General features: G+C 43.9%; 1 protein-coding gene across 3 annotated transcripts; it reads right to left on the bottom strand.

Annotated features, from left to right (window-relative positions):
- Window positions 1-38: 38 nt before the first annotated feature.
- Window positions 39-14,636, bottom strand: LOC310847367 (triggering receptor expressed on myeloid cells 2-like). 3 transcript variants are annotated; one of them, XM_083745109.1, is made up of 5 exons: window positions 14,453-14,636; window positions 11,550-11,894; window positions 8,503-8,557; window positions 1,297-1,463; window positions 39-352 (listed from the first exon to the last, which is right to left on the bottom strand). In XM_083745109.1, exons 1-5 carry the CDS (start codon window positions 14,493-14,495, stop codon window positions 348-350), a joined length of 615 nt encoding a protein of 204 aa, XP_083601235.1. In that variant the 5' UTR covers window positions 14,496-14,636; the 3' UTR covers window positions 39-347. The 3 variants fall into 3 exon arrangements, with proteins under 3 accessions (XP_083601235.1, XP_083601236.1, XP_083601234.1); XM_083745110.1 differs by having other exon boundaries at window positions 11,550-11,891; window positions 14,453-14,600; XM_083745108.1 differs by having other exon boundaries at window positions 39-1,463; window positions 14,453-14,605.
- Between the last annotated feature and the right edge of the window lie 583 nt (window positions 14,637-15,219).

Raw genomic sequence — 15,219 nt, 5'->3', positions numbered from 1 at the left:
GCTCCCTTTGCAACAGAAAGAACTTAGAGAAAGAGATGTACATTCTTACATTTATTCTTACACTATACAGATTGTTCTCAAGATAATATTAAAAGTGCTTCTGGGTGGAGCATCCATCTGATACTCTTTATTGTCTACAGCAAAGCTGTTTAGTTTGACTTGCTGGCAACATCTGGCTTTATAAATGGAACCCCCACAGTCCTTGCATTGGTCATGGGGCACAGGCCACAGGATAAAGCAAGCATGTCCTTCACATCTTGTCTATTGGAGCAATTTCTATGCACCTATCTTTGAATTCTTACTCATTCGTCTTTCCATCACATCCCATTTATGCCAAGCTTTCCCTTTTAGCCTGGAAACGAGAAAAGACATATGTGCTATGAAATTAAATGAAACAAGCATCCAAATATAACCCAAGGTCACTACTACCACATGAAGTTATCTTCTCTATTTAATATACAGCACACCAAGCTTTCATTTTAAAGAAATGAATTTGCAGTTGGAATATTGGGGTGGCGGAGTAGGAGAATGAAACAGTAATTCATTCTAAAAGCTTGTGAACAAACAGCAGTGCCTCAAATGTGTCACTTAGAGAACTCGTGATCTACAAGCCCATTGCATCATACTAAATTCCTGACTCATTATTTCCATTTTGGGGTTAGCAATGCCATGGGTTTTTCCAGAAGGCACAATAGGGCTTGATTGCTGGATGTCTCTCAACAAATTTATAGCATTTTCACAGAACTTGTCATCAGGATTCATTGTGGAAAGTCATGAATTTGTATTGTGAATGTACCCATCGGCTGTGGGAGGGGGCAACTGAAAAGCACGGCTAGAAAAGGCAGCCACCAGGAGAGCCACGATTCAAGGAAGCAATGCAGAAATCCAAGATTGTGTGCTGTTTGCATTGTGGGTAGCTCTGCACACTATCTGAAAACAGGCCCCAGAATTCTGTGATGTCACAGGTGATTCTGGGCTGCATTAAGTTCAGGCCTAGACTAGACGTATGCAACTCAGCTCAAGGAGGCACTCACCTTCCTGGAAACAACATACACATTTGGGCTCCCATCTTAGCATTTTTGGCTCCTTGTGTAAGCTGGTTGTATGCCCCCGAAATGCTCTGCAAGGTGGTCTAGGGTATAGAACAGTGAGGCACTCACCTTGACATTCCCTATTCTACTAGGTTGGTACAAGATATGGCCAGCCCCATTCATGTTCTGAGGAAGTCATTTAAAAAAGGACCTCTGCAGCAGCCCTGCTCTCAGTAGTCTCTTGCACTCAGAGTACTGACATCACCTGTGATTGAGAAGAGTTGGTGCTCATTTTCTCCATGGCTCTCATCCTTTGTCTGTCTGCTGCACGGGCTCTTGGCAGCGATCAAGATGACTACAGCAACCAGGAGCTTGAAACCCAAGAATCCAGCCACAAGGAAGCAAAGATTGACTTCAGCATCTGACAGGGTGCTTTGGAAAGATACAAATGCGACAGGGCATGAAGCAGGTAATTTATTGTGAAAAGAATTATAATAAAGAAAAGGAGGGGAAACAATTTCTCAATTGAGCCAGTCGAGGTTGCTTGGCATGGCTGTTGCTATTTTACATTGCAGCCATTTCACTTGGGGTAGCTAGTGACTGCCAGTTCTAATTAAGATGTCCAGGTGTCATTTCCTTTATGTATTTTTTCCCCATCAAATTTATATACCGCTTGATCATAAGTCCTTCAGATTTACTCAGGGAACTATTCATTGTACACAGTGGGACTTGCTTCTGAATAGAATTGCACTGCAAATGCAGAAATAGTGAAGTAACGAAACTGCAGTGGTTTTATTGGTCTTTAAGCAGTGAGGACTCAGGTGCAATGTTTCAAAATTATTTTTGAGCTTAACTGGTTAACTTTGTATGCAGTAACACAGGGAGGAGGGGACCCGTGGACCTGCAGATGATGTTGGATGACTACTCCTGCCCGTGGACCATGCTGGGTGGGGCTGCTGGGAGTTGGAGTTCAGCAACATTTGGTGAGCAGAGTTTCCCCATTGATGCACTAACAGAAAAGCTCAGAGTGCCAAACTCTGCAGTGCAAGGCTTACCGTATTTTTCGCTCTATAACACGCACCTGACCATAACACGCACATCGTTTTTAGAGGAGGAAAACAAGGGAAAAAACATTCTGAATGAAACAGTGGATGTATCATTTTTGTGCTTCATGCTGTGGCCACAGACATGTGATCTGATGGTGAATTTGGGCTGACCCAATGCAAAAATCCTGAGAATCCCTGTGCATCCATGGTTTGTAACCACGTTTTTGCACCATTGCAGCCCCAGGCAACAGTGGGTGCGTGATTTTTGGGGGGCAGGCTGTAGCCATGGACATGCTATGTGCTCTGATGGTGAATTTGGGGTGACCCAATGCAAAAATCCTGAGGATCCATGTGGATCCATGGTTTGTAACCACGTTTTTGCACCATTGCAGCCCCAGGCAACAGTGGGTATGTGGGGGGGGCAGGCTGTAGCCATGGACATGCTATGTGATCTGATGGTGAATTTGGGGTGACCCAATGCCAAAATCCTGAGAATTCCTGTGGATCCATGCTTTTTAACCACATTTTTGCACCATTGCAGCCCCAGGCAACAGTGGGTGCGTGATTTTTTTGGGGGGGGCAGGCTGTAGCCATGGACATGCTATGTGATCTGATGGTGAATTTGGGGTGACCCAATGCCAAAATCCTGAGAATTCCTGTGGATCCATGCTTTTTAACCACATTTTTGCACCATTGCAGCCCCAGACAACAGTGGGTGCGTGATTTGGGGGGGGGCAGGCTGTAGCCATGGACATGCTATGTGATCTGATGGTGAATTTGGGGTGACCCAATGCAAAGATCCTGAGAATCCCTATGGATCCATGCTTTGTAACCACATTTTTGCACCATTGCAGCCCCAGGCAACAGTGGGTGCGTGATTTTTTTGGTGCAGGCTGTAGCCATGGACATGCTATGTGATCTGATGGTGAATTTGGGGTGACCCAATGCAAGGATCCTGAGAATCCCTGTGGATCCATGCTTTTTAACCACATTTTTGCACCATTGCAGCCCCAGGCAACAGTGGGTGCGTGATTTTTTTGGTGCAGGCTGTAGCCATGGACATGCTATGTGATCTGATGGTGAATTTGGGGTGACCCAATGCAAAGATCCTGAGGATCCATGCTTTGTAACCACATTTTAAGTGGGGAGGGAAGGAAAAACAAAGAAGGGACATTAGAGGGGTGTGCAGAGAAGCAGCTGGCTAAGAATGCAGGAGAGGGATTTAACGGGAGGGAGGAAAGAAAGGCAAAAGTTTCCCCCCACCCAAGCCAGCCATCTCTCTCTCTCTCTCTCTCTCTCTCTCTCTCTCTCTCTCTCTCTCTCTCCCTCTCTCCCTCCCTCCCTCCCTCCCTCCCTCCTCCTCTCTCTCTCCCTCCCCCCCCTCTCTCTCTCCCTCCCCCTCCCCCCTCTCTCTCTCCCTTCCCCCCTCTCTCTCCCTCTCCCCCTGCAGCAACGGAGCTTGCCTGGAGGGGAGGGGCTTTCCCTGCTCTTTGTTCCGTTTCAGCAAACACAGCAACGAAACAGAGGCGGGTGGGCAGTAAGACCCTGAGGCAGAATGCAGGAAAGCAGCCGCTTCCTCTTTTCAGGTTTCGCTTCTCCGTGCAGGTGCAGCGCCGTGATTTGATTTTTGCATGATTTTCCGGCTCCAGGGACCACACATTCGCTCTATAACACGCACAGACATTTCCCCTTCCTTTTTAGAAGAAAAAATCTGCGTGTTATAGAAGGAAAAATACGGTATTTCCTTTTACTTGATGCCTCAACTCACATTCAAAGTTGCTTAGTTGCAGGGCTCATAGACGTTGCAACAGCCTAATGTAATGTATGGTATCAGAAGCTGCCCTTAGATGGTTTGGCTCTACCTCAAAGATCCCTCCAACCAACTCTTGTCAATATTTACATGCAGCAATAGCAGCTGTGTACGAATAACCAAAGTTCAGTATCTCCTATATATGAAGAAGTCCCCAGCTCTGCTTGTTGTATGCCACTTTAGGAGACCTTGAATAGTTCCCTAGATAATGGATAACAAATGGACAGTGAGCCTGACAATGAATGAATGAATGAATGAATGAATGAATCTTTATTTGCATCAGCCACCAGCCATCAGACAAGATGGAGGTGCTTAGGGGTAGGTCTTGGGGTTTGTCCTGTCCTTGACGGACTCACACTTTCCCTTAAGGAGCAAGTATTCAGTCTTGGGTGCTCCTTGATGCCACTCGATCTCATTGAGCTTCAGGGGAGGGCAGTGGGAGTGCTTTTTACAGATTTTAGCTGCTGAGTTGCCTTCCCCTGTAGCCCAGGACATGGGCTGTGTGCACATTCCCATTCACTCAGCATTCAGTGGGGTACCACTGCTGCGTTGGGAAATGGAGTACACATGGCATTAGCCACAATCCGTATATATTCTGTCCTTTCTTATGAAATACGGTGTATGATGTGTTACTCCATCCCTCCCAACAGGATTTAGTTCTTGCATTAAGAAAAAGAATGACCCGGCTGTGCTTTAAGATGGCAATGTGTACACAGCCACGGTCTGAAGGAATGTGACGCAGCCGTGTTGCTGAAGCAAAACTGATCTGAGCCTGGATGGAACATGGAGCTCCGTGGAAAAAGAAGAAGTGGGATATGGAACTGAGGGTCTTAACATTCACATGGAAGAGGAAAGTTAAGATTTTTTAGCTTGGCTAGATTTATGAGGTGCTTTTGCCTTCCTTCACAGTTCATTGTGTTTTGAAAATGTTCCTCCTGTCGAGTTCCATTTGTTTAACATAGCTTTTGGCAAGTATAAAATTCATTTTGCTGCCAAGAGTTTGCATTCCACATGGAAGCCTAATGAAGGGTGGAAACTCTTCCTACAGAGACTGGAAATATTCTGTTCTATAAGGGCCAAAGTACACATGATGGCATCAATCCCGAGTGTCAAGACGGGGTTCCTGACAAATCCCTATAAAGCAGGGGAGCATGGATTGGGTGTGGGGGACGAACCTTTCCCCTACCAGTACCCCAGACAGTTCTTTTAAAAGCTAACTTTTCTGACTTTAGGGGTGGAGGGTATAATAGGAAAGAATTCCCACCAGTATGGAAATAGTTAAAAAGCACTTAATTTACAGCGTTTTCATACTATCCATTAACAGTAATTTCTTTGGATGGTGTACATTTAAAACACCCATACCTAATAAAATATAAAAATATTATAAAAAGATGAAATCAAACAGCAGTTAAAATAACTTTGAACTAAAACCAATAGGTCCTAAGGTCTAAAAAAGTACCCAAAACATGCTTTCAAAACTGAAAAGCCTGGGGAAATAAAGAGGCCTTATCCAGATACAGTAAAAACCACAATGTAGGTGTCAAGTGAGCCCTGCTGAGGAGGGCTTTCCACAAGTAGGGGGCTACCACTGAAAGGGTCCTGTCTTCAGTAGTCTTCTGCCTGGCCTAATGGGGTTGGGGTGGGCAGGTGGAGAAGGGCCTCTGAATATTATTTTAGCATGCAGGCAGGTATATGAGAGTTGTTCCCTCAGGTACTCTGGCTGCAAGCTATTCAAAAGTCATACCAGACCTTTGAACTGAGCCTTGAAATAGGCTGGAAGTCAGTGCAGATAGCAAAGCACTGGCATAATGTCACCATTTCAGCCTGTTCACAATAATCTTGCTGCCCTATTTTGGACCAGCTGAAGTTTCCAGATCATTTTCATCAATGCTGGGGTAGCCAATATGGTGCTCTGTTGGACTACAATTCCCACCATCCTGGCTGGGGCTGATGGGAGTTGTAGTCCAACAACAAGCCTTAGGAACGGTTGAGGGAATTGGGTATGTTTAGAGGAGACTAATAGGAGATATGATGGCCACCTTCAACTATCTAAAAGGGCAGACACATTGGAAGAGGGAGAAAGCTTGTCTTCTCCTGTTCTTCAGGGTAAGACTCGAACCAATGGATTCAAGTTACAAGAAAGGAGATTCTGACTAAATATTAGGAAGAGCTTTTTGATAGTAAGAGCTGTGGAACACATTTCTCCAGAAGGTGGTGGACTCCCCTTCCTTGGCATTTTTAAGCAGAGGTTGGATGGCTATCTGCCAGGTGTGCATTAATAGAGAATCCTGCATTGCAGGGGGTTGGACTAGATGACCCTCAGGGTCCCTTCCAACTCATGATTCCATGACATATTGGCTACCCCTAGTATGAAGCATTGCATAGGAGAGGGATGGAGTTAGCTTTCTCCTCCTGCCTCCTCATACTGTGCTTTAAATCTCCCCCGCTGCCTTGCTTTATAGGCCTGGCTTGGAATCTGCTACCAGCATGTCTGTTTGTGCCTTACATGGGCAAATAACAGCTGAATCACTCCTGAGATGTCACAGCTGAAGAGACCCAGTGAATTATGTTCAAGGTAATCACATTTAGCAGATTTATTTGAGCCCACCCTTTGTCACTTGCTAGCAACACAAGTGTAGGAGCTGTAATGAGAACGGGTAATTTCTATGTCAGAATCATCTTGCATATCCCTGGTGAGATGTGCCAGTCAAGAAGAGGGGAGGATGCAGAGAATCGGAAATCTCCAAGGAAATACAAGGTTCAATAGGGCCTTGAATACATTTTCCTTTCTGCAACACAGGGGTGAGATGATGATTAGGGTAATTTCTTAAGAGATGGTCAGGCAAATCTAATTCCAAGGATTGGAAACACACCTGAGTCCTTAGAATCCCCTGCAGTTTAGTTGGATGGGGTGCTTTGCTCCATGACACCATATTATTATTATTATTATTATTAATTTTATTTTTTTGCAGCCTACATGTTGAACAGGAACAGGCCTAGGCTCAGTGAGGTGAGGTGAGGTGCGGCATCTACTCTACTAACTTCCTATAGTCCATGTGCTTGTATGCCCTCACCTTTCCTTGGAGACATGTTTGACACTCAAGATTGTGAAGGAAGCTATTGTCTTCCTACAGTGAAATCAACAGGGGAGGAATCTGGTACCTCTCACTCACCAGAACGAGCAGAGAGATCTCCAAAATCCAGCAAGGTTAGACCACCACTAATTGATTTATACACATTGCCACCTAAAAACCTGCTGGACCAAAAAGCGATTAAGCCCCAAGGAAGGATGTAAGTCTATTAAAGCCATTATATCTGTCTCTCATCTCTGCCATCAAGTTTCATCAATGTGCTGTGTGCACATTGCCAACTAAAAATGCAGCAAGGTTGCTTACCACCTTGCCTGAAAAAGTAAAAGGTAAAGGTACCCCTGCCCGTACGGGCCAGTTGTGTCCGACTCTAGGGTTGCGTGCTCATCTCGCTCTAGAGGCCGTGAGCCGGCGCCATCCGAAGACACTTCCGGGTCACGTGGCCAGTGTGACGAAGCTGCAGCTGGCGAGCCAGCACCAGCGCAGCATATGGAAACGCCATTTACATTCCCACTATAAAGGGGTACCTGTTTATCTACTTGCACTTAAGGGTGCTTTCGAACTGCTAGGTGGGCTGGAGCTGGGACCGAACGACGGGAGCTCACCCCGCCGCGTGGATTTGAACCACCGAGCATGCGATCAGCAAGTCCTAGGCACTGAGGTTTTACCCACAGCGCCACCCGCGTCCCAGGCCTGAAAAAGTACCTGCATGTTATTATACACCTCAATATGGCTGGATGTGCTTCCGAGTCACTCACTGTCTACCCACACCAGTGTGTGGGGGTGTCTTAATACGTCTTAACATTTTCAGATCAGATCGAAGCTGGTTTGGAGGGGAAACACACCAAAATGCAGCACTTCTCATTAATCTGCAGGATAGACATGGATTGTGGCTAATGCCATGCACACACGGCTTCACAAACTATCTGTGGGAAAGAACCTAAATTCCCTTAATCAAAAACCATGCTTCAAATTTGACTGTATTTGTATCCTATCTATAGTAAGAACTGCCAAGCTTGCTACTTAAAAACCTGTTGTGCACTCCCCATACCAGAGTAGCTTGGCATGGGATTTATTCATTCCAGCTCCCCACCCCACCCCACCCTCGAGCTGATGAAGTTTAGGTGTGTGCTGAGATGTTTCCTGCGCTGCTGTTATTTTTGTGTTCTAATGGTTATTATTCATTTCAACTTGCTTTTTATTCAGATTTTGCCATGTAAGCCACCTTGACTGAATCCACACAGATATAAAAAAAAACACTGTGAAAATGTTTTTTTTTAAAAAAAATGTTTTAAAATATATATGGAGTTTGCCATTATCTCATCGGTGCCATCTAGCGTCACATTTGTATAATGCACTTAAAATGTTATATTTGCAGCTGTATAGCTGAGTCCATTGGGAGTACTTCTCACAAAAGGACAGGGTAGATATTTGCATATAGGCAAAATACTTGTATATGCATATATTTATTTGCATATATGACAATATGCCTGAGGCTTACCAATAAAACAAATGTACAGATTTACCTGGAGATGCTGTGCACTGCTCTGGGCTCCTCAGGTGCCTCAGTCTCCCATAGACCTGGTGGCAGAAACACAGCAATTTAGCTGGCAAAATAAGAACATCTTAAGGCAGTGGTGGGCAGATTTTTTACCAGAATCATGAGGTCCACCAATCACAGCTGGTGCCGAATAGTGGCCCAGGCAAGTGGACATATGTTAAGAATTAAGGAGCAAGGTACATCTGAGCATATGCTCTGCCCAGGGATTTGGGATTGGTGCTAAATTCTTTCTTTCTTCTTACTTCCGGGTCGGCGCCATCGCCGAATGGCGGGCTCCCTCCAAGCTCCGGAGGGAGCCGGCTTGGCAGGGGCTGGGTCCTACCGCACCGGCGATGCGGGGACCCTTAAAAACCACGGCCAGATTGAGGCCGTGGACATGGAGACTCGGCTGGCACCGTTAGCGCTCTCCCGACTCGTGAAGGAGCCTTTTTAAAGGCTACGGATCGGGTGCCGGGGAGAAGCGTGGTGCTTTGAGTTCTCTGCTATCCCTGCCGAGCGCAGCCGCATGCCATCCGGCGGAGAGCGCTGACTTCTTCTATTGAAAATTCGGCTCTAAAGAAGAACCCGTGAGTAATTGGAATATGGACTAAAAAAAAGGGGATAAATTTTTAAAATTCGGAGCGAACGGGGGAGGTGGAAAAAAGGAAGTCAGCCCACCCCTAAATTGTAGAAGAGCCAAAACAAAGGACTGGACAACTAAGATCGAGTGTAACCTTATCTTGCCGAATCAGCAACTTCGCGAGGGAAAATTATAAGATTGAGCTGGAGGAGAAAAGTGGAATTGTTTTTAAAAAAGCAACCCCCCCGGAATCCCTGGAGCGATTCGTGAAACTGCCTGGAGAAAAGTGATGGAGGTTTTGACAGCTGTCAAAGAGCTGTCAAAAAGGAAGATTAAAATAGAGACTTTGTTATGAGGACTTTGCCGGTTATATTTGGTACAAATTGAATACAAACTGTTTTAAATATCGGTCAACAAGCTACTTGGTCTGGTGGATGTGATTCTGGAAGGGAACTTTGTTACTGCAATCCACCTAGAGGAGCCGAGGGATATTGTATGTGTTTTTCACAGGAAATCTGAACAGTTGAATGGAACTTTTAATCTCCTGGGAAACTGCAGGAATGGAACATTATTTTGTCTACAGAGGTCTACACACTACAGGAAACAATGGAACTATTTGTTGGAAAATGAAAGGAACATGATGCAATGCTTTGCTCCATGAATAACAAACCTCTGCAGAGACACTAGAAACTTTTGGAAAAAGAACATTTCTGTGGGAGAACAGAGAAATAAAAAGGAGGAGAATGATTGATAAGAACAAGGAAATAACAAGAACTGGACAGAACTGGGGGAACATTTGGGATATTCAGGTTTGACAAGCTTATGGATACAAAATTGGAGTTTTTACTCCTGGATATAAAAACCTGGATAGAAGAAATGGGCCCTTATTTGATAGACTCCTTCTACGACTGGACATCCGTAATTAAAGACTGGCAAAGAACCGGAGGGACATAGTGTAATGTGGGAACTCCAGGAAGATATTAGAAGTGGAGGGATAGGTGAAACGCAAAGGGGAAAGAGGGGAGGGAAAATTGGAATCCAAAGGCTGTAAAATTATTATTCATATTTATCTTATTTCCATCTGTACTATGTTTGAAAGGGGGAAACTCGTGGAAGGGTATAGACCGATCTTAGGGGATGAGAATTTGGATAAATTGGGTTATTGATGAAGAGTGTAACTTGGGGATAAGAACTTGTTGAATTTAATTGCTTATTTGGAAGATTTGGAACACAAGAGGGGGTAGGGAGGGGAAGTCCTAGTTATTGGCAAAAAGTTTATAGATTGGATTTAATTTGTTTTGATTTGTTTTAATTTGGAAAACCTTAATAAAAATTATTATTAAAAAAAAAAAAATTCTTTCTTTCTTTTTTTTTTTTAGTCCTTTCACACAATAAATCCACTCTTGGTTTTCTCCCAAGACTTGTTTTCCCAACAACTTTGTACAGAGGAGGAAAGCTTTTTCTAGCTGTTGTTGTTGTTGTTGTTGCTGCTGCTGCTGTTGAGCAAGGATTTCTGACTCCAATTGTCTATCAACTGCAAATCAGTCACAGATTGATCAGAGTAAACCCCTATTTACCTTCCGCTCCTTTACCCAAGGCAATGATTAAGAGCAAGCCACTGTTGCAACCAGGAATAAACACATGACGGGCTCATCCGTACTGTTGCTCATTGTGGATAGCAAGTTTCCCTGTACCTCCATCAATTCACTGTTGGGCACAGGATGTTCTCCAAACCACCTCTCTCTCTCAGTCTGGATTTTTGCATGCCAGGGATACTCCAAAAAGGAGAAGGTATTAGAAAATCCAGATTGAGGAAGAGAGAAAGATGAGAAGACAGTAATTTGGAGAAGAATGGCATTCAGGCAACACAGAATTAATGGAGGCACAGGAAGCCAACTATCCCCATTAAGCAACAGTATAGCTGAGCCCAAAGACCACTTGTAGGTTTTGGACTAGGAGTGGAACCCTATACATCTCTACTTGGAAGTAAGCCTCATTGTTCTCAATGGAACTTACTCCCAGGTAAGTACCCTAAGTGTGTAGACTGCAGCCTTAAGGACATTGCTCTGTAGCTTAAGTCTTCCATCTTTGTTGAAATAGGGAAGTGCTTTTTTTCTTTAAAAAATGTTCAGGGGTACTCTCATTTTCCTACTCATATTGAAATACTGCCCCTCAATGAGACCAAACTTAGATTCACAAAATGTTTAGGGGTATGTGTACCCCTGCGTCCCCCCAGAAAAAAAGAACTGGGGAAGGCTATACAAGAAGAGCAAGAAAAAGGCTCTTCCTCACCCTCCTTTGTGCTGAGCAAGAAGTTTACGCCTGTGCCTGCTTTTCATCATATCTTTGTACAGTGGGTCTAATATCTTATTTGGGGTCATAATTTTGTATCATAGACATGACTATTTAGAAGGCAAGGCTTACAGCTGATTAAAGACCCTGGTGGGACTTACCTGTCAGAACTTCCACCTTCACTTTCTGCAGGATATTCGTAAGCCCCAAGAACTCCGTCTTGCACTGATACAAACCAGCATCCTCTTTCTGGAATGGGTCAATGGTCACTGTGAGAATCCCCTTCTGGATGTTGTCCGCAATGGCGGTGGTGCCATTCTTTCTTTTGAGGAATGGCATCCAAAAACGCCGGGCGCTGACAACATGCTGACATGACATCTCACTGATGAGCTTGCACCAACTCTTCTCTCTCCACTGGTTCTCCTGGGGGTTGTAAGTGCAATTGATGGTGATGGGCTCTCCTTCGACACCATACACCGTTGGAACATCCTCAGTCGCGTATGCTTCTAGGAAGGAGAGAAGGGTTGTATTCCATACTTCCATTTTTGTAATGGGAGGTGACCATATTACAGCACTGGAGCCACATCATCCAGAGCCCCACCCACATTGCTTAGGTATATGTAGCTTACAATATACATGACCTGCATAAATGGGGAGGAGATCCCTAGTGTAAGAAGGCAAATCCACCCACCCACACCCCAGCTGATTTGCTTGCAAATTGCTTTAATCAACAACTTTTCAAAATTCACTTTGTGCCAAACCTTGAGGTCTATGAAGTCTCTGCATCACTGGTGGGAAGGTTACTGGGCTGTTTCAATAGATGCAAGACCTTGGAGCCAGGTCTAAGGCCTATTAAAAACATTGTTATATTTATGCTTTTTTACATTTTTTAAAAAAATCTTGCTTAAGCTGGGCATTTTTGTGTGAAGGAGCAGCAGCTGTGGGGGGCCTTAACCCAGAACATGCTCCTGATCTAGGTCAGGCCCCATGCTGATTTCCGGCTGAAAATTCTCCTTCTCTTGTGGCTGTTTACCCCCCCCTCCCCAAGTGCTGTTAACTTTACTTATGGTGGCACAAAGCAGCTGGTGGGGGGCAATATGCAGCAGGCTGGCAATTTGAACCAGGAATAAATTCAGGATCAGAAGCCCACAAATCTGCTTCTTGTTCAAAATAAAAATGGCTAGCTTAAGCACATTTTAAAAAAGCATGAGTAATGTAAAGTATGATTTGGTCAGATGTGACTCACGCATGCTGCCTCTGCCTTAAGTCCTGCTCCAGGGTGGTGCAATATGGGGATTGCGGAAGAGCAGCCTGAGGCTGCTTTCAGACCGTCACTATTTTGTGGGTATGATTCAGTCATACGGTGGGAAAGTTAGGTTGAGCAATCAAAGTGGATTTGATGGTCTGGGAGAACCAATCCTCTCCCTGAAACCCGCAGATTTGGGGGAGTTAGAAAAATAATGGGGAAATGTAATGCAAAGTGTGGTATAATGGTGATGTTTGGTGATGTCATATAACCTCCATGCAAACAAATCAGGATGCATGCTCAATATAACCTTGTACAACCTCTGTGCAAATTTGTGCAACAAATTGGGATTAATGCTCAACAAACAGGTCTTTTGGAAGAACTCTCTGCCTGCATTGCAAGGGGTTGGATTATCCAACCCTTGCGGTCCCTTTCAGCTCCACAGTTCTATGATTTAGCAACCAATTTCGAGAGAAGGAAATCTATCGATATAGACAGAGGAGCTCTTTCTAGTGCATCTTTTTTTGACATGGGCGATTCTACTGCATAAGGAAATTTCTTAGAGATTTTTGCACTTGAATTCAGAATCGCCTTCAACCCCTTTTCTGAGCTGGGACAGGGGAAAATGGAATCTGCTGCCTGAAGAAACAGTTTCATGTTGCTTCATGGTCCAGAATGCCTCTTGTTGCAGCTTTGAAAGGTTGTGTTCACACCAGTGCGACTCCCTTGCAATCAGTAATAATCTGTACATGTGTTGGTCCTTTTCATTCCCTTGCAGAATGGTGTATATTTTGCACATTGGTATGCGTTATGTTCTCCTTAGAGGTGAAAAATAGTGGAGGGGAGGATTGAGAAGAAGAGAAATGGCTGGATGAGAAAGGGTTTAGCATCCCCTCCACCATCCCTTAAACTCACAGCCTCCAATGACTGTTTTTAACTACTGCTTCTGATCCACACAAATATTTTTGCTAAACACATCCAATCATGATTCAAGTATTTCTTATCTAATTGCTACTCCATTCCTTGCCTATTTTCAGCCCTGCCCCGTGGCAAAGAGGAGGGTACAAACATTTAGATAAGCTGCTGTAAACTGCTCTGCACCCACTGAATATAGTGGGATGTGAAACAAGCATGCAAGCAAGCAGAGCAAATGGATATATAAATAAAAGTAATCATAATATAAATATAAATATAAATAAAAGTAATCATAAATATCATGGAGGATAAGGCTTATCAGTGACTAATAGGCATGATGGCTTTCTTCAGCTTCCACTGTTGTTATGTTAGCATAGGCATCTGGTTTGTTGGACTAGTTTGCCTCTGGTTTGATGTAGCCGGGTTTTCCTTATGTTCTCATCTAGCTCAGAGTGCTTCTGCTTTGCCCTTTGGCTGATCACAGTTTGAGGTTTTCGTAATCTTGTATCTGCTGTACAGAATGATAGAATGTTAGGTCTATACAGCCAGAGGACAGACCCAACAGACTCCTTTAGCTCAGTCTCTTGCACTGTGGACATGACTTTCCATATACACTATCCCTAGCCCTTTATCCCATTCAGTGCAATTTGCAAAGCGTGCCACATGGAGACAGCAGAAGCAAGCAAGATGTACCACTGGTGTTTGGCGAATTAAGAATGACATTTTAGTAAAAAGTTTCTTAGTCCAGATAGCTTGTTTTCAGCAGGATCAATTGTGCCTTGCCTTCAGCATCAGGCATGCATATCAACCCAGTCCTTATCTGACTCATTCATACTATAATCTGCTCCTATAGCCTGCTTATCACCCGCTTATCCAAGCAGCATAGGATTCTAAATCTCATACCTGACAAGGAGACCAAGAAGATCAGATGCACAAAGTTCTCCATCTCACTCCAGCAGATAAAGAGAGAAGATTCGCAAGTAAAGATGAAAACAGCGTCTTGCACAATGGCAATTTTTTAGCCTTACTAGACAGAAAGGACACAGAAGAGGAACATCTGTCACTCTCTGTTGTGGATTAAGCAATATACCAGCAAAATGTACTGAAAATGTAGGGATCAGCAGTGCTATGCCAGGGAGAGGGATCTAGAACCTGACAGCTTTCTTTCTCCAAACCTTTATTAGGCATTACAAATATAGACCATCTTAAAACATCCATATACAAAAATTTAAACAAAGAAGCAGCCTTAGAAGATATATAGTAACAGAATTTTTTATTGAAATGTCTTCCTGCTAAACTGTGTCATTTACTAAGAGATACTATCGACAGTAACTCAATCACCTTTGCAGTTACCTCCAGGTTAATATCAGACAGTTAGAATCTGATATTTTCATTGTGCCACTACTCAAAAAGGGAGATAACATGTGTTTATGTAGCTGGTTGTGCTGTGGACAGTAGAAGAGAATATGTTTTACAGTGTCCAGCATATTCAAATAACATTCTCAATGTCTATCATTTCTAGGGATGTTTAAATATCTGCCCTTAACAAAATCTGAGGGGGAAATGGGCTGAAATTATTAACTTTGAGATATAAGTGATCCTGTCATCAGTTGTATTTAAACCATAGAACTTGGGGGGGGAGAGCAGATTTTATCTACAGCTGACTCAAT

The sequence above is a fragment of the Podarcis gaigeae genome (assembly GCF_964106915.1).
Source record: "Podarcis gaigeae genome assembly, chromosome: 6".
In the NCBI taxonomy this organism is placed as follows: domain Eukaryota; kingdom Metazoa; phylum Chordata; class Lepidosauria; order Squamata; family Lacertidae; genus Podarcis; species Podarcis gaigeae.
This window is presented reverse-complemented; position numbering and strand designations above follow the sequence as displayed.

Bases quoted from the DNA above. Each gene is read 5' to 3' on its own strand.
- LOC310847367 (XM_083745108.1), bottom strand. From the start codon at position 14,495: ATGGAGAACTTTGTGCATCTGATCTTCTTGGTCTCCTTGTCAG. The intron at 11,895-14,452 runs GTATGAGATTTA...TCTCCTTCCTAG, and splicing joins CTTCTTGGTCTCCTTGTCAG to AAGCATACGCGACTGAGGAT. The intron at 1,464-8,502 runs GTAAATCTGTAC...ATCTTTCCAAAG, and splicing joins GCAGTGCACAGCATCTCCAG to CACCCTGTCAGATGCTGAAG.